The sequence below is a fragment of the Crotalus tigris genome, unplaced genomic scaffold (genome assembly GCF_016545835.1).
Source record: "Crotalus tigris isolate CLP2741 ecotype Arizona unplaced genomic scaffold, ASM1654583v1 scf7180000019068.10715455, whole genome shotgun sequence".
In the NCBI taxonomy this organism is placed as follows: domain Eukaryota; kingdom Metazoa; phylum Chordata; class Lepidosauria; order Squamata; family Viperidae; genus Crotalus; species Crotalus tigris.
This window is the reverse complement of record NW_024097358.1, coordinates 8,514,914-8,541,201: the sequence shown is the minus strand read 5'-3', so window position 1 is coordinate 8,541,201 and position 26,288 is coordinate 8,514,914. Positions and strand designations below refer to the sequence as shown.

The following is a 26,288-nucleotide window of genomic DNA, read 5'->3' as shown; positions in this document are numbered from 1 at the left end:
ATTTTCTTGGAAAAGCACAATTACTTCTATCACAAAAGATGTGAACAATGGTGGGTCTATCTTTGCATTTTTTAACTGAATATAATTCAGATGCTTTATGAACAGTATATAAGTATATACACTTAAATTTTTCTTCTTTAGAACTATAAAAGACAAAACATAACTGAATGATAAATGAAGACCAACTAAGCATTATTTTCAATTCATTGGCAGTAGCATCCTTTGAAGCACAGATGGAGGCTTTTCTCTAATAATTTTTCCCACTCCTTCCAACTATTTTTTTTAAATTCCCCTTCTCTAAATTAACAAGCAAACAAAACAAGATATACTGATTTGTTTAAATAACAATAAATTATTACTGTAACAAAAATGAAGTTAAGTATGGCCCACAATGTGCCACATTATTTTAGATTATGTTAAACTGAGAGACTGAATACAATTCAGAACATTATACTGTGCTCTATTGCAATTTATGTTTAACAAAAATAAGCACCTGAAAATAGTCCTTGACTTACAGCGACAATTGAGACCACAATTTTTGATGCTAAGCTAGATTTATTAAGTGAGCTACACCAGATTTTGACTTTTTGTTGTTAAGAGAATTACTGCAGTTGTTAAGTGAATCATAAATCCAGCTTCCTCCATTGACTTTGCTTGTTGGAAACCTATTGAGGTCTCAAATGGCAATCATATGACCCTATGACATTGCAACGGTTATAAATACAGGATAGTTGCCAAATGCCCAAATTCTGATCACATGATTATGGGGTTGCTACGGTCATAAGTGACTTATAATCAGTTATAAGTCACTTACCAGTGCTGTTGGAATATAGAATTGTCACTAAATGAATGGTTGTAACCTGTGAACTATATGTACTTTAACTCTCCATATTATTTTTGTTTCAAAGGAAGATGCACTATAGCATCATTGCCACAATTCTTGGTTCTCAGAGGCAATTTGACAAAAATACAATTAATGTGTAGTCCCTAGCTAAAATAAGTTGGCCAACCCTGAATAAGATAAAAATGAGATATTCAGATCTCAAGGGTTATACACATTTTTTTCTACATGAAAGTGTTGATATCTGATTAGATTCCACAGGCATGTTATAGGTAATCCTCAACTTATGACCATTCATTTAGTGACTGCTTGAAGTTACGACGCTAAAAAAGTGACCTATGACCATTTTTCACATTTATGATCTTTGCAGCATCCCCATAATCATGTGATCAAAATTCAGATACTTGGCAACTGATTCATATTTATGATGGTCACAGTGTCCAGGGGCATGTAATAACCTTTTGTGATCTTGTGATCAGCTAAGTCAAGGGGAAAACAGATTCATTTTATAATCGTGTTTCTAACTTAAAACTGCAATGATTCACTTTTGTGGCAAGGAAAGATCATAAAATGACACAATGGTCTCACTTAGGAACAGAAATTTTGGGCTCAATTGTGTCCGTACGTTGAGGACTACCTGTACACTATCATACACTGAACAAGCTAGTGGCCCAATTCATACACATTTCTAAGCTGTAAACCACTGCTTGCAAACTATATTGCCTGGATGCAGTGGTGGGATTCAAATATGTGAACAACTGGTTCTGTGTGGATGCCGCTTCCGGAAGTCCATTCTGAGCCTGGGCAACAAAAAATTAGTTACCAGTTCTGCTGAAGTGGTGCAAACCAGCTGAATCCTACCACTGCCTGGATTGTTATGGGAAGCCATAACAAAACAAAGTACATTATATCTTAATATAGTATATGAATCTAGCCAATCTTCTTGTGTAGCTTTGAAAAAATTAGGCAAAGTAAATTCAGAATAATGTTGTACTGAGTTATGCTTTTTTTGGTATTGTAGTAGCATCTGAAAAATAGCAGAAAACAGAAAATAATAAAGAAAGATTTATGGTGAAAGTTATTTGAATATATCTCTGAATAATCACTTTTATATTTTACTAGTTTCAAGTTATCCACTTTTTTTGTTTAAGCAGACATACCTTTGAACAACCTTTGCAATGAAATCATCTGTGCAGATGAGTGCATCAGAAAGCCCTTTGTACAATTTGCAGTTCACATGGGTAGAATCTTGTACATCCATTACCACTGAAAGACAGAATGTTACTGAAAATAAGTCAATTTTCAGCCAATGTCAGTTTATTTATTTGTATCCTGCCTTTATTATTTTTTGTAAATAACTCAAGGCAGCAAACATATCCAACATACCTTCCTCCTCTAATTTCTCCCACCACAACAACCCTGTGAGGTGAATTGGGCTGAGAATATGACTGGCCCAAGGTTACCCAGCTGGTTTTGATAGCTAAGGTGGAATTAGAATTCATGGTCGCTGTTTTCTAGCCTAGAACCTTAGCTGCTAGACCAAACTGGCTCTCTGTTTATATACATATATCTTGCCCCAATCCTCCTCTCTCCTGTAACTCACCACAAACTAAGGAGTCATTAACAGGGTGCTGAAAAGATACACTGAAGCAGGAGTCAGAAAGAGGGCAGACTTCAAACTGCAGGATACCAGGGGAATCTGGGAAAAGAACACAACTTGGTAACATAGCCAAAAGAAAAATACTTGTTAAAGTATGGATGGATATCAAATAAGCCTTTGAAGTTATAGAGAACTCTATTCTCTGTACAATGAAGATCAAGGAAATAAGAGACATTCATGTTTTTATTTGCAACTCAGTTATGACATGGAAAAAATAGATTTGAAGGCAAGGTCAGATAATCTGTTGTCTTCATAAAAAAACAACAACCCTAAACTTAGAGCTAAATTGGGGGCTTTTAAATTTGATTTAACGGAAGATTTTCCCAAATAGAATTGGTGTTAGGGAACAACAGAACCATCAGTAATACTGCAGTTCTTTAACTGGTTATTAACTGTTGTTTGCTTGTTGTGTTCTGAAAAACTGGAAAACTTTGCATTGTTTATTATTTTAGTTGACACTATGATTTTTTTTCTCATAGACAGATCATAGCTAAAATTTAGTGATTTAGTCAGTCTCACTTATTCCAATAGAACTTATTTCTGAGCGTGCACTTTTAGAATTAAATGCTATTTTTTTTCAAATGCTCTTTTCTTTAGAGGTTTGCACATTTTTGTGGGGATACCGGAATCGACCAACTCCCTTTATGATAGATTGCCTTGTCCCCTGCACAGAACAAAACTGTTCTATTCATCGTAGCTGCCTAAATCATATATGTATATGTCTATAGAATATTACATATATATTTGTTGCCATTTTAGGCTTTTATTAGTTTTTACTCTATTTGCCTATTTCTATTAAATTCAGTTGCTCTTGGAAACAATTTAAAGGAAAAATATGCAAATGAAAGTGAAAGATTTGTTTAATCTTGGTAGAACCATTCCTGATGATAAAAAGACAGCTAATATTTTTTTAAAAAATTCTGAAATGAAATCTTTTTGAGAATGAACAGGATATCTGTGGGACTACTGCAACTGTTTTTTCCCCCTGCTGTTTGCTCTTACCCATGACTCTCATTTATATATTAGCCAAGATCACGAAGGTCAATGGTGAGACTGACAAGAGTTGCAGTCTAAAAATATTTTAACGGCCACATGCTACCATTTGTAACTTAACCTATCTCACAAATTGGCTGCAAGGCTATAGTGAAAAAATCCTAAACTCGTTGATCTGGATTCCTTGGAGGAGACACAACAAATCCTCCTAATTGTAATTTGATTTTATTTATCTTACTTTTAATATTTCCTCAAAGTATCTAACATATTCTGTACTCACTTCATGCCTCTAGCAAAGACGTAAACATACTAGGGAGAATATTAATTTCATACAAAATTAGTTTTAAACTCAACATGCTGAAATCATGGTTGAAAATCTTTGTAATTACTGTCTACAGACATGTCAATACTGTTCTAATTTTATCCAATATTCTCTTATACTACAAAAGATATTTTCAGTTTCCTCTGGAAAAAGACAATACTATATAAAAATCCAGTTTATGCCTGCTTGTACTAATCCTGTAATTTAAAATTTTCAGGTCTTTTGAGTTGGTTGGTACCAAACCAAATCAAACAATTAAATAAGGTCTATAAATCCAGTATTGGATTTCAGATAGACCTACAACCTACTATAATTCTTGAGCATGTAAATACAGGTAAATACATTATAGGTAGTTCTTGACCTATGACCACAATTTAGCCTAAAATTTCTGTTGTTAAGCAAAACAATTGTTAAGTGAATTTTGCCCCATTTTATGACCTTTCTTGACACAGATGTTTTAAGTGAATCACTGCATTTGTTAGTAACACGATTAAATGAATCTGACTTTGGTTGTCAGAAGGCTGCAAAAGGTGATCACAGGACCCTGGGACACTGCAACTGTCATAATTATGAATCAGTTGTCTGTGTTTGAATTTTGATCACGTGACTACGGGGATGCTGGAACAGTTTTAAGTGTGAAAAATGGTTATAAATCACTTTTTTTAGTGCTGTTATAACTTTGAATGGTCATTAAATGAACTGTAGTAAGTTGAGGACTACTTGTACAGGATAACAGCATCACAAAATGTTTATTAGAAATATATATTGACTAGCAGAATGACAAATGACATACTTGCATCTTCTGTTTTTCTAGAACAAGATATCTGTAAAATAAGCGTGCCTGATTTTTTTAAAGTGGCTTATAAAACAAAAATAATATTTAGTTTAAATCAGTGTATGCGTGCGCACATGTTCACCTTCTCTTTTCAACTTGACAATGCCAGTAACTAAAGTGTCTTTCAAAAGCTCTTTGGTGCTTCCTTTTTAAATGTGTGGGACTCACCTTCTTTTAAAACGGTTCGCTTGACACAGCTGCCTATTAGTGTATTGTAGGCCACCTGATGCCTGATCATACTGAGAATGAGAGGCACTCGACTAGGATGGTGGAAAGCAATTTTATTAAGCAGTGTTCCTTGAAGGCTTCGTCCATCTGGCAATGGGGCATCTTTGTTGAGGAAGTAACAATGCTGTTGTCCTGGCAAGGCCTGGAATTGGAAATTCATGAACATATATTACATAAAACATGGGGGAATATTACAAAACAAATGCCTTTGTAAGGAATAACCTTACAAAGGTGAACTGAATCACCTTTCAAGGCAAAAGTTGTTTCAAAGTTAATTTTCTCCAGGGGAAAGTTACACTTTTAAAAATATTTAAATTACACCATTCCCCAAAACTCAAAGTATCTTACAAAGAAAATGTACCAAACTAATCATGTTAGAACCATTCAGATATTTAGCATACATCTCTAGGAAGTGTACATATTGGCTGGAGTAAAGGGGATATATTCCAATGGTGAACTACTTAATCCTGGAATGTATATAGTAACAAATGTTTTGTCCATTTAATAACATGGGACAAAATAATAATGCTAAAAGCATTCTTTCTCAATCAGCAAATATTCCCAGACTACAACTCTTATCAAGCTCAGCAATCAGCACCAAATATTGGGGATCATTACAAAAATTCTAATTTACAATTACCTACACACAGACTGCAAAAGACTGCTTTGATCTACATTTGCCCACTTTGTTTACATTCCATTACAAAGTTTACTTATAGTTTACATTCTTATACAGGGATAACATTCTGATTTATTACTTTTTATAGACATTTTAAAATAAAATTAAGACTTAACATGTCAAATTTTAACTGACTCTTCTGGGAATAAATTGATACATAATGCTTTAAATCCAAAAGAGTCAAGGAAAAGCTTTTTTCTAGGTTTGCCCACGTCAGAAAGGAATTACTCTTTAATTTCCATATCAAGCAAATAATGTGACATCAAAAAATGATAAATAGACCTTTTATCCTAATTTAGATTGCATACTACTTATTTGGCAAGAAAAAAGCTTATTAAAGATAAGGTTCAACCAAGTACTGTAAACAGAAGTAGGCACATTATAAATGAAGTGCCAAACATTTTTTTAAAATCTTAAAAGATCCTTAGAGTTGTGAGCTTTCAAAATGGCTGTTGAAAGAAGTTACAAAGAGAGGAAGTTAGAATACCCCTCCTAAAAACAGAAAGCAAGAGATGGTCTGTAGAACCCCTTGGAAAGTTCAGCAACACACCATAAAAATGCATGGCTTGAATTTGAAAAAAAATTAAGTCCTATACAGGATTGATGTTGCAGGAGATTTTTCTAAATCTTGTTATCCTCATTATGTCAATGTTACATCATAACATTATAACAAGAGAATGTTAGGTCAACAAGAATGTGATGAAGGAGGAAAAAATGTCCTTAACCATTTCTATTTTCCTATAACTATTCCAGTTTGGAAAGCATAAAGATTATTTTTTCTCTATTGCTGGAGCACTGAAGATCTTTAAAATGCAGATCTACTGAGCTTTGTTCTGAGATAGAAAGCCCAATTGGCAACATTTGTAACAGTATGAAATTGAAACAAGCATTAAAAAAGGGTAATGTTTATAATGCTCGCTAGATACTTCTCAGGTACATAGAAATAGATAATTCTATAGATTAAAAAATCCCCTAAAACCTATTATCTACAAAAGGATTTTTCAGATTTACCAATATAGAGGTGTTATTGCTGTTACATGTAAAATGGATTGTAGCCCTATATACATCTATGAGAAGAAATCCTACTGAATTCTGTGGAGCTTACTCCAAGGTAGGTATATTTAGGATAAGTTAAGAGAAGATTAATCACAAAATGCTGAAAATAAAAGGTAAAAGAGAGAGAAGAAGATAAGAAAAGAAATTAGCTTAGTCTTTCGGTTATCATTTGTTTAACATCATTCAAGATGATGATGGCACTGAAAAAATGAACTTACAACAGATCCTCAAAGTTATGGCCACTGCAGCATTCCTACAGTCATGTGATCAAAATCTGAGTGCTTAGTAACTGATCTGCATTTACAAATATTGCAGTGTCCTATGGTCACATTTTCTTGCCCTGTGCGAACTGACTCCATTTCAACTCCCCCCACCAGCTTATCTCTACCCCCAATCTGTTCCCTTTTCGGTCTCCCTGCAAGCATGGCCAAGATAAGAGGCTGTTATATTCTGCTGCTCCCCCACCCCATGCATGATGTGAAGGGTGGCCAAAAGAGCAGAGACAGCCTAAAGTTCTAGGCTAACAACTGCATGGTCCTAGCCTAACAATCACAAGCTGAATTGCCAGAACTACCTTTGCTAAGTGACATAGTAATGTGATGTTTTCCTTAACAACTGCTTTGCTTAATAATGGAAATTCTGGTCCCAATTAGGGTTATAACCTACTTTGTTTCCCCCAAAATAAGACCTGGTCTTATAATATTTTTGGCTCCAAAAGATACATTAGGGCAGAGATCCTCAATCTTTTGGGCATCAGGGACTGGTTTTGTGTGCTGCCTGTATCCCGTGGATGGGGCTTTGCTTATTTGTGTGGCCCGGTTGCTGGCATGCTGCGACCCAGTACTGGTCCATGGACCAGAGGTTGGGTACCCCTGCATTAGGACTTATTTTCGGGGAAACACAGTATCAGGGTGATCAGCCTGGCTCCGTGCCCCACCTCCCCAACATGCACACAAGAAGCGGCAAGTGAGCGGGGGCGACAGTTATCTGGCAGCAGCTGCAGCCTCCTGGCCCCTTGACTGGCGCACTCTGGGGCTGCACACCTTGCACAGCACAGATGAGTTATCTGTCCAAGCAGCAGGTATAGGCAGATGCATGGGGGAGGGGGGAGGCAGGCAATCTGGATGTGCCGCGTGGCTACCAGGCTCACAGGATTGCGCAGTGGCACTGGCAGTAGGCGGAGGCATGAGGGGAGGTAGGCGATCCCGCCGCACCATGCAGCCTCCTGCCCTGGCATGGCTGTGGCAAGCCAAGAGACAGTGGGACAAAATGGGCGGTGCGTTGGGATTGTCTGCCTCCTCCCTGTGCCTCTGCCTCCACCTGCTGCTGCTGCCGCTGTGCGAGCCTCCTGTGAGCCAGGCGGCTGTGCAGTGCATCTGGATCACCTGCCTCCTCCCCGTGCTTCTGCCTCTGCCGGTCCCACTGTGCGAGAACGAACCTCCTATGGCTGGTCACCCACTTCAGCCCACTGTCTCTTGGCTTGCCAGTGGCCAAACTGGGACAGACAGTCGTGCAGTGCGTAGCGATTGCCTGCCTCCCCCTCACCTCCGCACTCAGACTGACCTGTGTTGCACAGGCTGTGGCTGCTGCCAATCACCGACAGCCCCCCGCCCTCGCTGCCTCTTGTACTGGCCATGCCCACCCACCCAGGCTTGTATTAGGAGCATGCTAAAAAAAATCAGACTAGGACTTATTTCTGGGTGCGTCTTTTTGGGGAAAAATGGTAGGGACTGACTATACTTGAATCTCAGATCAATATAGGACTTCTCAGTTAAATAGTAATGAAATTCTGCATTCAAAGTTAAAGGTATTACATAATAAAACACAACTATATTTATAGCACTATGTATTAACATTTTTCTGGTGTTCAAAAACTCCATACTTAGAACTTGCCTAGCTCATATGTTACTCTCTCACTTGATAACTTACAGCATAAAAGCGCATATTATGGTATAAAGGACACAGATCCTCCTCCTCCTCCTTGGATAGCTCAAACTGTGTGATGAGCTCATATAATGGGACATATGATGGAGGAGTGTCAAACAACGGGATACCTAGAAATAGAACAAAAATATTTAAGTTTAACTGAAGAACAGCTGTTATTACATTACAGTTGAGGGAATATTGTATTGTTTAGTGCAATTCTGCAATTTCTCCAAAGTAGGGAGGGGAACTTACTGCACTATGGAATTGCCATAATTATCTTCCCAGACACAAGTGTTTAATACATAAATATATTCCCATTTGACAACTGGAAGTCAAGGATTATATTATTAATTACATAATAAAGCCAACCTAAAAATGAATATGGTCCACAGAGAGAGTACTACACTTGGGAGATAAGAAGGTATAATCATCAATAGATCTATTATATTAGAAAACTTTTCTTTTTCCAATCAATTTTTTCTTTGTTCATCTCCCAACATGTTAACTAAGTATCCTAGCATAATATCTCGGGCTTGAATAGAAGGCTGAAGGCGTACTTGTAGAACTACAGGAAAGCTAAAATAATTGTGAATAATCCAAATTATATACTTAAAAGCATATGCTTGGCATATAAAATTAACATTTTCAAATATTTATAAGTTTTGTTTTGTCCACACAGGAAGAAAAAAAAAGGACAAAATATAGAAAATAGCTATGGATACCTTGTAAAGGCAGGGGAAAATAAGAGGGGAGAACAGAGAAAATGATGAAGCATATTTATTACCACAAAACTCTGTGTAACCTTACTCTGAGAAGCTAAGCATGATATATTTCCATGATTATTTATAATGACAAAGATATGACATTTGCTTGGCTTAAAGAAGAGAATTTCAGCAACAGAAATTAGGATTGCTTCTAATTAGATTCATGGAAAACATAGTCTTGGCTGTGAAAAAGAATAAGAATGCATTTTTAAAAAGCTACTTTGCTGCCATCTAATGACAGATGGTACCACTGAAAAAAATTCATTAATGCCCACAAAATTCTTGCAAGAATTTATCAAAAGTTATCACCGGTGCAGTTCTGAAGTTTCTGAATGAAAGCATGAGAAACAGGAATAGGTTTTGGAAACTTCAAAAAGAAGCAAGCTGGCAAATCAACACTATTGGCACTGGTAACTGAGGAGAATGAGGGTGTCCTGAAACGAAAGAAAGAAAAATATTTGATAATAATCAGATTTTTTTTAGTGGCTGAAGGCTACAGGAGAGATAATTACATATGTAGGGAGGATGAAAGGAGAGCTTTAACTTATCTATTTTATTCATTAAAAAGAATATAATGGGAAACATGCAAAAAAAAGGGACCAAAATGACCATGTCCTATAGAACATTAATAAGCATTTAATGTTGCTTTTTTCTTACCCTTTGTTATCAACAGGATGAGTCCCCATAATCAGAGGGGCAATTGGAAGTTTGTTCATAGTTAAGGTTCCCTCAATTGTAACACACACATTCATGCCTAGATAACGAGGAACTGAAAGGAAAGGAGAAAAAGGTACAATTTCTCAAACAGTTAATGCTAGATAATGCGTAACTTCTCATTAACATCATTTACTGTTATACAGAAAAGAGATTTGTAAAGGACGTCTTTTGATAAAGGATGGTATTCTTGGGTAAACAATGACTTTTAACTTCCCAAAAACTGCTATATACCAGTTAAAATTTGCCCATTTAATACTGCAGGCAAACTTAAATCCCATGTTCCCCCATGAACTGGAAGTACAATTTCATTTTATCTCAGATTTTTGATGTATGTTCTTTTACCAGAAGTCAGGAGCATGTACACTTAATAAATAATAATATGCCATTTGCCTACTTATTCTCAAAGTTTTAAGCATCATTGGGAAATCTGAAGGGCTGTATGGGATTCTCCAATTCTGCTCTTATAACCCAAGACTTTATTTCAAAACCAAACATTCCAGCTATGTCCTTTTCAAGGATCTTATTGTGTCACCTATGCCTTTTAAAGGTATTTACTAGCCTCTGAAAATAGGAATGAATGTCCTTGACACATTCCTTCCAGCTTTCAGAGTTTAAGAAAGGGACTCTAAACAGTTTCTCGTACATTAAAGCATACACATCTTTTTGCTTAGGTTAGTATCTGTAATGGAATCAACAATATAGGTGAAGGGAATATTTGTAGGGGTAGCAAGAGATGATGGCAAAATGAAGGGCAATGACTTTTGTTTGGGTCCTGGCCATTTATTCTTTAATAACTGTCCAAAATAACTTGAAAACTAACTGGCAGCAATTTAACATGTAAGATTATTTCATCTAAGATCTTCTTCAATGTCAATATTGTGCTCCATCTCAATATAAATCATGAATTTGACATTGAATGAAGAGATTCAAGATCACTTTTAACTCATAAAGTAAGGAAGTATCTCTGATTCAAAGTCCTCTCTGGGATTCTGTGTGAAAGATATATTTCAGAAGTTCAATTAATTTGTTTGGTAAGGCAATAAATTGCATTGCAAAGGGGGAAAGGTTTTGGTAGGAAGGTATAGTCCTGTTTAAGAGATCAATGCATCCAACAGGGACCTCTATGATTGTTGGCACACTCTCTGCTTTTGGTGAGGCTACAAGGCTATCACTGTATTCACACCTCCTTCTCATCTTGAATTTTGTATTCTTACGTGTCTGTATGCTTTTTTAAAAAAATAATTGTTAACATTTTCTTTCTCATTTCAATTTAATCCTTTCTTACTTTGTTTATATATTTTTCATTCTCCTTTTCCATCCTCTGTGTCACGTTTTTTTGTTGGAAGACAGTAATATTTCATTTGTACCTACATTTTATTTAATTGCTATTAATTTCTCCAAAATAAGCCCTGTAGAAAATAATCCACCACTTTCTACTTTTTACCTCCATAAACAATTTTAAATGAAGTATCAATTTTATATCTTCTTGTCTTTTATCTTTTTCAGTGCTCTTCCCATTTCATTTTCATTATATAGCTTGTGTCCAAGTTGCATTGGCAAAGGGTTATGACATAGTTATTAGGTTAGTGATTGTCATAATCAAAAAACCATGCAACTAGAAAAAGATATATGTCAAGAATGATACACTACGTTCAATGTTTTTTAATTTCTTTTTTCCTTTTGTACTTAATAAAAAAACACCATGCAACTCAAAAACTTGTGAAGTTTTATTAATTATTTTTACACATTATAAATATGATTAAAGATTTGTGTTTTTCTACTGCTAGACTATGAGAAAGCAGAGTCCTATTATTCTGAAGATCAGAAATGAGTTGGAACAAGTTATCTCTATGAAGAGAGCACAGCAATTCAGGTTATTTCTCAGGTTGAGAATATACTTGTGAACCAGGTAGCATAGTCATTTCATAGCCCCATCATTTAGACCAGGTGTGTCCAACCCATCTCCCATGGCCCTGGTCAGCTAGCAATGTGGCCCCAGAAGATCATAAACTATATGATTTATATACATTAACTATATTATAGTTAATGTATATAAATATGCGGCCCAAGACTATTTCTCTTCACTCAATGTGGCCCAGGCAAGTCAAAAAGTTGGACACCAATGATTTAAACTTCAGTTCCACAATGCATTATCACATCATGCAAGAGGCTTCTACAAGTTTTTTTTTTACTGGAATTCTTTGCTTTAGCTATTCTTTATTAAATATGAATACTGCATATCTAAGTGTTATTCTGCCTTGCTGCTATTAAGGATGTTCAAAGAGAAGATTTAAAACAATCCAGCATACTAGAATGCCTAATTTAGAAGATCAGCGCATGGTTGCAAATACTATCCAAGAATAACATACCATTATTCTCATTCAGAATGATGGGAACTCCAGTGCCTTCTTCAAATAAATCATAAGGAGAAACATAATACTTCAGATTCATCAGGTGACCTGAAATAAGCAAGTTTTTAATGGAAAAACAAGGAAAGGTGTAAGAAGAGTAAAAATGAAGTCTACATGTTGATTTGAATAAATGTTAATCTGTCCAATTAGAGTTATTTATTCAATTTCTATAGCTGCCCATCTCAATTAATGACTCAATTTCAAAAACTATAAAAACAATAAAAATAAAAAGCATTTAAAACAATAAAATTTATGATTTATTTAAAATATGCTCTGTCTTATGTATTTAGTTATTAAATAAATGTTTGCACTTCTGCACTATTCTCCTGAAGACACATGCTGCCCCAAATAAGTTCCATTATTTGAAATGATAAAATGGATAGTGAAATGGATACCCACCAAAGTTATTCATACTTTGGAACTAAAGGGGAACAAATGATTTGAAAATTGAAACATAATACTGTCTCCCTTTCTTTAAGAGTTGGGTTGCATGCATGTTTAATAGTATTAATATTACTATGGTTGCTCTTGCAATGAGCCAGATGTTTATACTGGATTTGGCATTTTTATACAGTCCTTCCCAAGGAGTGGGCTAGGCAGATGTTGCTTGATGATATTAAAGATATTCTTACAGGATGCAAGCTGTTTTTCATTCTACTTCTATTTGCAGGTCTTTGTATTTTGTGATTTTCTGCAGTTCTTCTCTTCTACTATCTCCAGGTACTGCCAATCCCACTATCCAAATTACTATTATTGTTAATCCTAGGATCCTAAAGCTGCTGTGGAATCTCAAAAACAGTGCATTTGGCTGCAGGCAGGAACTACATTTGTGCCAGATATAAAGTTTTGTTTGTTTGTTGTTGTCAGAAACTGAATTTGTTCTGGGGAAGAAATAGCAAGCTGAAGATAGCTATATGGAAAAGAGAACTAAAAATCAGGGCAGAATGAAGAGGCCATGATTAGACCAGCTCTTTGATAATATTTTCCCTACAAGGTGAGGATTTGAGATTGCTCACAAGTCGGATGCACCTTGTGGGGAAGACCACAAGATAGTGGTCTCTAGTGGCTTTAGAGGTCTTAGAGCAAAGAATAAGCATCTTGGTAAAACCACAGTTAATATTTTGAAAGGACTCTAAGTTCATATACTTCCTTTTCTAATCACTTTTGAAAATTGCTTGTTAACTGATTTTCATCTATTAGGAACATTGGGATCAACACATTTCATTACACTGAGTGAGCTTCCTGTAATCCTTGACAAAAAAAATCTTAACTACAAGTTTAAAAACTTAATTCTTTTCTTCAAATAAATAGCAAAAGAGTAATTAGCCCTATTATTTTGGAAAGAGACATATGGATTAAGGATCCAGATAAATTTGAAAATAAGATTTTGAACCATTTTGTGAGAAGAAGTAAAGAAAAAAATGAAAAGAAATCAACTTGTACAACTTTATTTGAAGGGTCTAAAGATCAGAGTTGTTATAGATAAAAGAAAAGAATATAAACTTGGTTATTTGATCAAGGTTAAAATAGATATGTTGCTATTTCTGGTAAATCTTAATGGATTTTTGCTGAATTAGGATTGAAATGATGAGGATTTATGAATTCATCTAAGATTGGAAAATAATTTTCTCAAATGTACAGATTGATTATAATATGTAGTTTATGTGCATTTTCTATAGCCTTTTGCTGAACTAGCAGTTTTTACCTGTAGTGTGCTATAGATTGAGCTGCATTGCCTGAACTAAGCAAGGCTGGCCAGAAAAACAAAACTAGGTAATAGTAATTTCATAATTTGTTTTAAATAATCAGGAATCAACCATTTTAGAAGTTACTTTAAAACAAAAATCATTGCACCATTCATTGGGTTATGTCTGTCTGTCTGTCTGTCTGTCTGTCTGTCTGTCTATCTATCTATCTATCTATCTATTTATCTATCTATCTATCTTATAAATAATAAAATATTAGTAGAAAAACACTTCCTACCACCACTTCTAGGGGTGAGATAGCCCACGCTCCCATGCAGAATTTTGTCCAAGGGGCTTGCGTTGGTGGCTTGCCTATAGATAGAAAATAAAACCAATTTCTAGATATTCATGATACAAAAGTTGTATCATATGCATGTCAATCAGAAATTAATTCTGTCAAGTTCAACTGCATATAAATTTGGACAGGACTGCAATCTAACCCTTTAAATGAGATCCTCTCCTCTCCTCTCCTCTCCTCTCCTGAAATCCATGTGGATATACAATCAGGATCCCTAGCTATCTATTACTGCATTTGGGAAACCCACTTCCAGTTTTGTTTCAGCAACTGAAACAAAATCTTCTTAAACTTTTTTTAAAGACAATCTCACACATCCCCTATTGAAAGCTTTGGAACTCATCTTTTAAACCATATTTGGAATCTTAGATCTATCATACATATACAGTTCTTTAGAATAATTATATATATGGTAATAACAATAACAAAAAATTACAACTACAATAAATCTTATAAAACAGGATAAGAAATTAACCTAATAAAGAAGAGAGAAAGTTAATAGGAAAAAGGTTTACTAAAAGATGTAGTATGTTATCAAATTTTCAGGTTACAGTAAACTGGCATTTGCAATTTTCTAAATTCAGATCTAGTGCCTTCTAACAGCAATCACAATGGATCAAGTTGTGGCAGCTTTTCTGGATATTTCTACAGATTGATTTGCTAATAAAAATGCATTTTTTTCTCTTCAGAACAATAACTCTTCTAGTTAAGAGAGGAATTCTGATTTAATTAGAACACCAAGTATAGTATAAGGGTCAGCATAATAAAGACATGGGAGATGATCTCTATATCCTTGTCTAAATACAGATATAGGTACTCCTGATGTGGGATGTTACTATATCTTCCTCCATTACCATCAAAGATAAAAGACTTAAACCTTATGCAGAACAGAAATAATAATATTGGTGAAATAATATAATGCACAAATATTTTATTTATCCATATCTCAAATAGGATTAAAGCCAGTTCTTTCCAAGCCCACTATTACATTCCCTGGATATTTTTGTTTTATTTTTTTTTTAAAAATTAGAATTAAATTCTGGGTTCACTATGATAAACTGCTCTTACCAATACATTCCTGCCATCTTTGAAAGATCAAGTTCCAAGGACTGTAGAGCCAAATACATTTTAGTTTTCAATTTGCTGAAAGGCAAAGAGGAAACTTGTTTTAAATGTTTTATATATAAAAAAAGAAATTCCCCACACTACAAGAGCTAGCTAAAGACTTTAGAATCAGACAATGCTTCCAATTCTCTGCTAAGAGAAGATGCTCTACAATGTTTTAGAATGCTAGAATACACACCTCCCATAATTTGTAACACCATGTTTGCAATCTGCCCTTAGTTGTAGGTGAAATTTTATAAATAAATAAACAAATTTTATATCCAGAGTCCTGCAATTCTCCCTATCATGATATTGTGTTATCCCCTGCTGCAGTCAGTCTCAGCTGAGTCATGACCAATAGGATAATTATTTATAAAACAGCTTGTAACATGCAAACTACTTTCTAGGATGTTAAGAAACTATGACTTAATGGAATACTTACTTGTCACCTGGCAATTTATATAGATTGACAAGACCCTTAAGATGCTTAGAGAATTCATTGAAGTTTCTCTCTCTAGGAAAGAAGAAAATCATTTGAAACCAGCAAGAATATTATTTCTAAAAAGGAAGGGGATAAGTGACAGTTTTGATATTGCTGTCTCTCAATCTTCCTGTGCAGCATCCTGCTTGGAACTATTGTAGCCCAAGTTACCTTAATGTGGTGTATACCTTTCAGAGACATGCAGGCCTTATTGACTAACTGCACTCTTACGTCGCCCATGAATCTTCCAGGATTGTCTTTTACCTCTCTATAGCAGAGGATTTTCTCAAAGCCTTAATTCTTCTTCTTCAAGAAGAAAGAAACATTTATAAAGAGTAATAAAAGAAATAAAAGACACTCGCACAACTCTACATCCTAGAAGGACAAAACTTTACTATCCTGTTAGAATGCAGAATTAAGATTTTTTCTTTCAAATTTCCTTATTTTAAATATTGAATTAATATTTCCAGCCTATACTGCACCATTATTCAGTTCTATTTATTTGACTCACAGCATAACCCTTTTTGAAGTCCACCAATTTTTCATCACAATTTTCCTATCCACTCCCAATAGTTCTGTGAAACAATACAATGGAGATCAATTTGCCTGAACAAGGCCATGGGTGGCCATCAATCTTAAGTACAGCTTTGAAGCCATGGGAAATCTGATTGCTGACCAGTCTTAAAGACAAGTAAACCAATCTGCATTAGCTAGCTCAGGGGTAGGCAACCCAAAACACTCAAAGAGCCACTTGGACCCGTTTCCCACCAAAAACAAAACACTGGGAGCTGCAAAACCCTTTTGACATCTAAAATGAAGATAACACTACATATATCCTTTTTTACCTTTATTATAGGTATATATAAAGATAAAGGTATGCACACATATAGACACACACACACATACACACACACATGTATGTATATGTGTATGTGTGTGTATGTGTATATACAGTCATTAAGGACACACATACATGCATACATATAATTAAAAAAGGATATATGCAGTGTTATCTTCATTTTAGATGTCAAAAGGGTTTCTCTCTGTCTCTCTCTCCCCTCCCTCTCTCTCTTTCTGCCCTTGGTCTGCCAGTCCTCTTCCCCCACTCTCTCTGTGTGTGTGTGTGTGTGTGTGTGTGAGAGAGAGAGAGAGAGAGAGAGAGAGAGAGAGAGAGGGGGGGGGCGCATTTGCGCTTTCCCCTCTCTCTTTCTCTCTCCTTCCCTCTTTCTCTCTCCTCTCCTTCTCCCTCTCCCTCCTTTTTCTCTTTCCTCTTTCTCTCTTTCTTCTCCCTCTTTCCTCTCCCCCTTTCTCTTGCTCTCTCTCTCTCCTCTTTCTCTTTCTTTTTTACAGAGAGAGAGAGAGAGAGAGAGAGAGAGAGAGAGGGAGAGGGAGAGAGAGAAGGGAAGCGCTAGTGCCTCTCTCTGTCTCTCTGCAAATGGCAGGAGAGGCTGGGAGCCGCAGGAGAAGGCTCAAAGAGTCGCATGCGGCTCTGGAGCCGCAGTCGCCGACCTATGGAGCCGCAGGTTGCCGACCTATGAGCTAACTTATTCTTTGATTATCTGACTGACAGGGACAAAATCACTGGTTGGCTGTTGTTAATGAGAGCATTTTGCAGAAAATTATTATAAAGGAATGGAGAGTGTTTGTGTATAAATAAAGGTTTTGAAAAGACTGCCCTCATTTTTAGTATAATCTGTATCATTCTTCCTTCTGATGCCCTATGGATTTACAGCAAACCTGGGTATTTTAAAAGCTTAATCCAGAAGTTGGATTATCTCATCTGAAAGCTGAGTTCAAAAATCAACTGATAAATTGATCAGCTATTAGGAAACATGCAATTAGGAAAGGATGATGTAGCCAGCAAATATAAGAACATTGTACTGACCTTAGATGGTGTACCAGCTCTGGGCAGCTCTGGAAAAAAGAAAATGGATAATATATAAACTACAAACTATTAGGAGTACAATAGCATGCCCTTTAAAGCAAAACAAATCACATATAGTTTAACAAACGGGGACTTGGAAATATTCTCAAATGCACCCCTCACTTTTTTTAAAGTGAAAATTTTGTGATTTCCATGGATATTTTAAAACAAATCTGTAACATAAAATGTGAAAATACAAAAGCAAATAGTAGGGGACAACCATAGAAAAAGGGAAAACAAAAAAAGTGTGAAGAAGGGAGTGAAAGAAAAGGCATTGACTTCCAACTCTTTCTGTTGCAATAAAATCAGACATTAAAATCAAATCTCAACTTTTTACATTTCTATAATAGTACACACAGCCATTTTTGTATCGGCAAATCAATCTAATTTGTAAAACCCAAAATCATAATATCATTTTTTTCCATCTCAAGCACAAAGTCCAAAAGCGGTTTCCAATTAGAAGCAAGGGTGCTTATGTTCTTTTCTTTTATCAGCACAGTCAATTTGGTCCATCTCTGCTAATTCCATCAGCTTTTGTAATCATTAGTCCATGATAGGAATCGATACATCCTTCCACTTTTGTGCATAGAGCAATCTTGCTGCTGTCACTATATATAAAATCAGAGTTCCATTCCCCCCCCCCCAGTTCTCTTTCCATTAGACCCAGAAGGAAACTTTCTGGTTTAATCTTTATTTTCAAATCCAACTCAAGATGGGAAAAAGTCTGGCAAATACTGATTTAGGATAAATTGAAAAAATAACTTAGCCATTACACTCTACGTACCACTGGGTTTTCTCCATGATGTGCCACCTTGACATCACGCAGTTGTCCTGTAGTATCCAAGTGGACTTCCACATAGAACATGTCAGATGTTATGTAGCATTCAGTGCCATTTGCACTAAGATGAGATCCAAGACTTTTGTAAAGGGGAAAATTATAAATTTCAAAAAAATTATAAGATTATATAACTTTATCACATTTATTAAGTCCTTAAGTATAGTTATGCTTGCTAGTATATTTACTCAATATTTCTTCAACTCCTTAACTTATAGCAAAGATATACCAAACTAGAATAGCTTCTTATACCAAGTGCCACCCATTCAACTTTTCACTTTTATTTCCTCAAAACAATGTTAAACTATTATGAAAATATATAAAAGTGTAATTAACATAGTGCTGGCCAAAGAGAGCTATAAAAGCTAAGGAGTGGTTTGACATTAGAATAGAATTATTTCAAGCTTGCTTTCAAATATAATGATGAATGTTTAAGAACTACTCTACTTCCATCAATTTATAGAAAATTATATTTTAATCTGCTCATAAAATAATTAATCCAATTCAGATCACAGAGAGCCACAGTAACAAGGTATGCACTGCACTATGGTCCTTAAAAACAACTGAGATGGGAGCTTGGATCAAAGCCATTTGATAGACTCCATGTACTGTATAACCAAAGAAAACTATATTTCCTGCAAAAGAATTGAAGTTGAAACGGCTTAGCAGTAGAAATATGTGCTTTTGTATCAAATAGACAATTAGATTAGCATGATTCTTTGAAATTAACTAGGTAAAACCGATAAAAGAACTAAACAACTCACCCATTTTGTCTAGCAATGGACTCTAAGCGATCTGTCATAGCAGGCAGAGATGATACTAGGAAGAAGACAGTTTAATTAGATCCAGTCCTCTGTCAACTTTATATATCTTTCTTCATATAAATGTTTACTTTTTAGTTTAAGTTTTACTATTTCTTCTATATGGCATTAGGTTTTTCTATTTTTTCCTATGGTGGTTCATCCAAAAGACTTGGGGCAAGATGGACTAAAGATATCTTATTTTTCCAAAGCAAAAGACCGGTAAGAGACAACAAAACATGGTAACAGCAGCACTATGCACTTATAGCCTATTATGATTATTAAGCAAGAAGCAGGAAAGAAACAGAAAAAACCACGCCGATGTAAACAGCAGAATCTTGTGATTTTCCATTCAACAACTTTTCTGGACTGCTTTTTTCTTTAGCCGCATGTGAACAGCCAAAATGGTTGAAAGAAAAGCAGACAAACATGATAAGTGGACTTCTGTATGTCTGATTCAACATCATAACTTATTTTAAGCAGTTTAGTTTATTATACATAACTGTATGCTATATAACATTATAACTGTTTGCTATATAACATTAACTTCATTGCTGTTGATATGCATCATTCCAAATCAATTTCATCATTTTAATAAATCAGGAAACAGAATCCAATTAATATGCTGTATTTGAACTAAATCTTTTTCCTCAAACAAGATTTGGAGTAAGAAAGTACTACAGCTCTCTCAACTTGTTGGTCAAACATAAAAAGCTACCTAGGAAATTCTTTAGTTCCAAATAGAAGTGAACCAAGAAGTATACTTTTTTTCCAATCCCAAATAGAAGAAAAATAGCCCTATTGTTTTAACTCTATGCTTCTTGATGCAAAAAGTCTTTGACCTCTTCTCTAACTGTGCTATGCAGGACACAGCTGGGTGCACAGACTTAACTTTGCACCTGTTAACCAGCTGAAGCTCTAACTGGCAGCAGGCACAGAAGCAAGAGAACCAAACACGCCTTTGCCATTGCTTGCTGGTTTTGACTGGAGAGAAAAAGAAAAATCACTACTGCTTGTTCCCAAACTCATGTAGCATTACAAAGATGCAGAAAAAGCACTGATATATTAGGAATGTGGCATTTTGTACATTAATATGCAAAAGATGTCTACCGATTAATCTAATAAAACATAATGATACAGATTGCAGCAAAGCATTATGTACATCAGTTTTACAATAAATCTATAAATCCTTAGGAATATTATATAAAAGCACTGTTACAAAAAAAGAGTCAATAAATACTCTGTGAGTTTCTTTTGAATAAATGTTGTAAACAAAGCATTAAAACTATAAAAATGTTCTTAATGGCAATTCCTATAAACCGATGAGTATTTCCTTTAAAAAAAAACAAATATTTATTATATATGTTTTTGACACAAATACCAACCTTTTAAAGCCTTCTGCAAAGTTTCCAAGCAAGCGACAAGATTCTGGTGACCTCCAGAATTCATGATAACTCGTTTTTCCTACATTCAAAAGAAATAGGAGAAAGTATTTCATGCCACATTTAATAATAAAATGAAAGAGAAGTAACAACTAAGATATTAATACACTTAATATATATGTTCTACAGCCATAGAAAAAGGAGATTTGAACAAGCTGTCTTTTATCATCACAAAAACAAACAAGAACAAAGATATGGATTATACCAACCCAGTAGGCTGAAGATAGTTTACGATTGAATTGTCTTATGAATGATAGATTGTGATAAGTTATTCAAACTTAAGTTAGTTCTAATTACCAGTAGTATTTCGTAAGATCTGAGAGAGTTGTTCAATAAGATAACCAATAGTTCAATTTCTTAGCTACTTTCCATGTCTGACAATTTTTCTTTAGATATGTTCTAAAATGTATATTCTCCATTCACATGGGATAGCAAAAGCCTAAAAATAATTTAATTTAAAGTCTATTAATACTTACCATAACTTGTCTAACAAGCTTCATGGTTTCTGTCCAAGGTCTGCTGTTGGGATTAAACTTGACATGAAGTCTTTCCAGAAGGGAACTCATCTTATTCAGTTTCTCTGATTCTATAGGCAAAATCATAAGTCAGTCATGTGTAATTTATTTTTATTTTTCACCAAAGCTTTGGCAAGGGAGAATAAGAACCCTCACTTCATTACACTTGTCATCTTTTATCTTTAAACTGATTTTATTGTAATTTCTTTGATTGCTGTGAGCTACCCAAAGTTGTTGAGATTTGGGAGGTATACAAGTTTTACAAGTTATTATTATTGAACCTCAGATTAGAAAATTAGATTCAGATTTTCTGCACAGAAAAACACTTGCTGAAGATGACCACGATCTATATAATTCAATGTTCATGTTAAGTTGTGGATATACATATTTTTTTCCTATTCTTCATTTACAGATGTGACTAACAAATAAATCATTGTTCTACAAGGTTTATTTTGTTAGGCAAATAGCATCATATAAATAATCACCAACCCTAAGTGAACAAGTATATACCTATAAAGAAAATTAATAGCACTTATTTTACCATTAATTCTCAATATTGCTTTAATGAAAGATAAAGTTTTCTGAGCTAATAATAACCTCCAAAAAAGATCAGATTGAAAGAAAGGCAAATCAAGTCTCAATTGATATCTTTGAAATTCTTTCCCACAGATTATTCCTTCCGTATAATATTTCAGAAGATCAAGACCTTATTATCTTCTGCATGTTGCAGGGAAAATTCAAAATGATGGGTAAACTTTTCAGAAGAAAATTTCTTCTACAGATTTCATCATAATGCAATTGTGCAGAGGAGGTATGTGTTTATAATTTCAGCAGACAATACCATAGCTAAAATTATTCAATATGCATCATTAGTTGTACATTATTTATCTTTCTGCCTGGAAAGAAATATTTCAAATTCCTAGCAAATTCTAGAAAGCAAATTTGCTAACAGCAAATTTCTAATTATCATACATAGTTGCAAAATGAACTATATCTTTTCTATCTACTAAAACTCTGTAGCCTTCAATTCCAAAATGATACATAGTGCAAAAAGTTTTTGAATTAAGTACCTAAAATCCATTAAATTAAAGAAAGTGTACAAAATCAAAGACCCATTATTTTCACGATTGAAATTTAAAGTATTTTCACACCACTTATATTAGCAATCCTATGGCTGCTGCAGCACAGAGTCAAGTGATCGTGAATTTTGACGCTCCCTGCCAGCTTTTCACAAGGGAGCTCCTGCTCTCACTGCTTTTTTGTCCATTCTGTTTCTCTGTTTGGATAAGAAAATACTTTTGAAAAGATGTCCAACAGCCATGGGTTGTCCAATTTCTGCTAGAATCCTACATTCTAATTATCAGATTGACTTGGGTATTACATCACTTAAAATCCACCACACATATAATTCTTGGACAACAAAATGAAGATATTTTGTTGTCCATTTCATTTTAAGTTGTTTATAATCAAGCAATTAGTTTATCTACTAGATATTAATTAGCACCTGCTTTCTATACAAGCTAATAACTGTTTCTCTCTCCAGCTTTCACCCAACTGAATTTTCCTTTAGAACATTTCACTACAGGTAGCCCTCGACTTATAACAATTTCTTTAGTGACAAAAGTTACAACAGCACTGAAAAAAGTGACTTATGACTGTTTTTTATATAACCATTGCAGCATTCTCATGGTCACAATAAAAATGCAGATGCTTGGCATCTGGAATGTATGATGTTGCATGTTCCTGGATCACATGAACAACTTTTGCGACCTTCTGACATGAAAAATGGGAAAGCCAGATTCACTTAACATTACTATCAACAACTGCAGTGATTCACTTAACAACTGTGGCCAGGAAGATAATAAAATGGGGCAAAACTTACTTAAGAACTGTGTTGTTTAGCAATGGAAATTTTGGGCTCAATTGTGGTTGTAAGTCAAGGACTATCTGTGCTCCACAGCTGGGCAGTCTGTGCTAACTCCCTCACCCAAAAATCAAATCACAATACAGTACCTCGTTCAGGCAAAATAGATGATAGAATGGACTCAGTTTATTCAGAACAGGGGGTATAAGAGGAAATAACACACACTGTATTAGAATCTGCTACATAAGCTTCAAAATCTTTTGGGAGACATAAAGACACAGTGACAGATTTCCCTATTTTAATTAAGCCAACTGATTCTTTCCTCTCTTGTCTCTCCATCTGCTTGGATATTTAATATTCAATTTTATAGATAGGTCTGAAATACATGAATCTTGGATTTTTATTAATGCATAACTATCCCATTACAAAATTCTTTACCAGCCAAATCATATGATATATTTACAGAATAGGAAACAAGGGAAAAAGGAAGCAACAAACAGGAATATTTAAATAGAAGGTAAGAGGAGCTAGTTGAAAATGTTTCTCCTTCAAAACACTTTAAAATATGGAGTCAGGTATAAACATTAACACAGAAAGAATGATCCCAATTTCCCATCCATTTTCCAAATAAAAAGAAATCATACAGTAGTGGCGAAAATTGTGGAAACCTTTTTGGGAAAAGTGTATTTTTGAGATTTGATGGCTAATAACACTTTTTTTTGGAGTAGTATTATAAAATTGTATATCAACACAGAGATAATTTAATCAAGAATGTAATGCAACATAGTTTGTTCAATTATTTGTATTGTATTCTATGAAACCGTTATAGCCAAATAATCAGAAAAACACAACTTGCTTAGGTTATCAGGTAGCTTTCTTTCATCTGACTGTAGCCAATGAGCATGAATATTTAGAGAGCCAATCAGGTGTCATCTTGTTTTAGCAATGAGCCAACCAGATCACAGTAGGATTCAGTTACTGATGTCATGTATTGAAGCTGAGGACATTTATCAGTGTGTTATGTGATTGTTATCAAGTTGGTTGGTTTTTTTTCCCTTTCATTTAGTGAGCTTGTAAAAAGTAATAAAATTACAGTAATAGTGCAAAGAGTTGACTGGTTGCCCAGAAAGCGATGTAAAATAGTATTATTAAGTGAACACTTAATAAGTGTTAACACTTAACACTTAAAGAAATGAGAAGAAAAATTGGTGGAAACTTAACCAAAGGTGGCATTTCTACTATACATTTTCCCCAAAAGGTTTCCACAATTTTGGCCACTGCTGTAGGGCTAGAAGTAAAATTATCTAGCCCAACCCTTGTTCAAGTGCACCATCTCTGAAACAACTACTACTACCTCCATTTCAAGACAGAGAAGATCCCATCACTTTATGAGAAAGTTAGTTCCAATATTTGACATCTCTTACAGTCAGCAATTTCTCTTGATATGTATTCTGAACTCTTTCCTTGAAATTTTAAATTTTGGGTTCTGCTCCTTTTTCTCCATGGCAATTCTTCAAATATTTGAAGATTGTTTTCCTAACTCCTCTAAGTCACCTTTTAAGGTAAACATACGATTCTCTAACACTTTTTCATAAAGCTTAGACTCCAGACCCTTCACTACCTTGACAACCCTCTTCAAACTTGTTTTAATTTGTCACTGTCCTTTTCAATTGTAGTGCCTCAAAATGGACACCAGATTCCAACCGAGGCCTGATTAGGGCAACGGCTGTTAACGTGTTACCAACTGTCTTTTCACCAGCTGCCCTCAGGCTGGCGTTCATGCCCAAATCGCTTTTATATAATGCTGCCAAACGAAATCTCCTTTCAGTTTTCTTCCGCTCTTTTTTCTCACGCACCTCTCAATACCACAACTACCAATTTTCTACAAAAGTATCTTCTATCCGAAATTATCAAAATTTCCCAGAACTCGCCTTTCCGAAACCCCCAAAATCGATCCCTCCTGCACGATTATTGCGATTACTATCGCTGCATCGGCTATCCCCTATTGAGCACTTGGTAAAGGGATGTTCCCATCTGATCAGAGAGCCTTCATGACTCCTACATTGCAGGATAATTCTGACTGCCGACGGTTCGGCAGTTCGAGTTTCAGCGGCTCAAGGTTGATTCAGCCTTCCATCCTTCCGAGGTCAGTAAAAATGAGGACCCAGATTGTTGGGGGCAATAGGCTGACTATGTAAACTGCTTAGAGAGGACTGTAAAAGCACTATGGAGCATTATATAAATCTTAAGTGCTGTACATCCCTAAAGATTCTGCCACGGAGAAAGCGAGCAAGCGCTTTTTTTGCAGCCCGAAGCCCTATCACTCACCCTCGGTGTTGCTCTGGACTGCCTTCATCCTTCCGATGATGGTGGGGGGAAAGGGGGTAGGTGACCCTGCTGCTTTCCCTCATGTAGACGCCTCGACCTGCCCCAGCCAGACCCCTCTCCCGTGGTAAGAAAGGGGCGGGCCCGGCAAAAGCAGCCTCCCTCAATCCCGACAGCTATTGCAAAGCAACCCCTATTCCGCCACCCGCCACGCCAGACCTCCCTGCTCCTCCTCTCCGGGCTCGAAACATGACAAATGTAGAACAGGAAGTCAAGCGAGAATCCCGGGCGGCAGTCAATGCAACAGCCCGAAGGCCAGGAATTCTCGCGAGCTTTGTAATCGTCTCTGTCTCCCTTCCCCCAGCTGTTCTATCAAATTCTTCTTTAACCCCCAGAGTAGATGGCAGCCTTTTTTTCAGCTGTTTTCAAGTAAAGAATGCTTTTCCATAAAGTGTCATTCTTTTTCCCTCACATCTGATGCTGGCAAAATGTCGTTTCCAGGTTGCTTAATAAGTATTGATAGAAA

The 26,288-nt window shown here is 35.4% G+C and overlaps 1 protein-coding gene across 3 annotated transcripts in view; it reads right to left on the bottom strand.

Moving 5' to 3' along the window:
* Positions 1 to 26,050, bottom strand: part of MED1 (mediator complex subunit 1) — a 31,925-nt gene extending 5,875 nt beyond the window's left edge. Inside the window, exons 1-16 of one of the 3 annotated variants that reach the window (XM_039358976.1) lie at positions 25,766 to 26,050; positions 21,535 to 21,644; positions 21,002 to 21,080; positions 19,581 to 19,635; positions 18,766 to 18,898; positions 17,943 to 17,971; positions 16,019 to 16,090; positions 15,541 to 15,615; positions 14,416 to 14,489; positions 12,391 to 12,480; positions 9,962 to 10,073; positions 9,614 to 9,738; positions 8,544 to 8,668; positions 4,820 to 5,021; positions 2,445 to 2,540; positions 2,002 to 2,107 (exon numbers count right to left, since the gene is read on the bottom strand). In XM_039358976.1, coding sequence (XP_039214910.1) covers positions 2,002 to 2,107; positions 2,445 to 2,540; positions 4,820 to 5,021; positions 8,544 to 8,668; positions 9,614 to 9,738; positions 9,962 to 10,073; positions 12,391 to 12,480; positions 14,416 to 14,489; positions 15,541 to 15,615; positions 16,019 to 16,090; positions 17,943 to 17,971; positions 18,766 to 18,898; positions 19,581 to 19,635; positions 21,002 to 21,080; positions 21,535 to 21,644; positions 25,766 to 25,793 — 1,511 coding nt within the window. In that variant the 5' untranslated portion in view covers positions 25,794 to 26,050. Of the gene's footprint in view, positions 1 to 2,001; positions 2,108 to 2,444; positions 2,541 to 4,819; positions 5,022 to 8,543; positions 8,669 to 9,613; positions 9,739 to 9,961; positions 10,074 to 12,390; positions 12,481 to 14,415; positions 14,490 to 15,540; positions 15,616 to 16,018; positions 16,091 to 17,942; positions 17,972 to 18,765; positions 18,899 to 19,580; positions 19,636 to 21,001; positions 21,081 to 21,534; positions 21,645 to 25,765 lie in introns of those variants that run through there. The other 2 variants (XM_039358974.1, XM_039358975.1) reach the window with 2 other exon arrangements.
* Between the last annotated feature and the right edge of the window lie 238 nt (positions 26,051 to 26,288).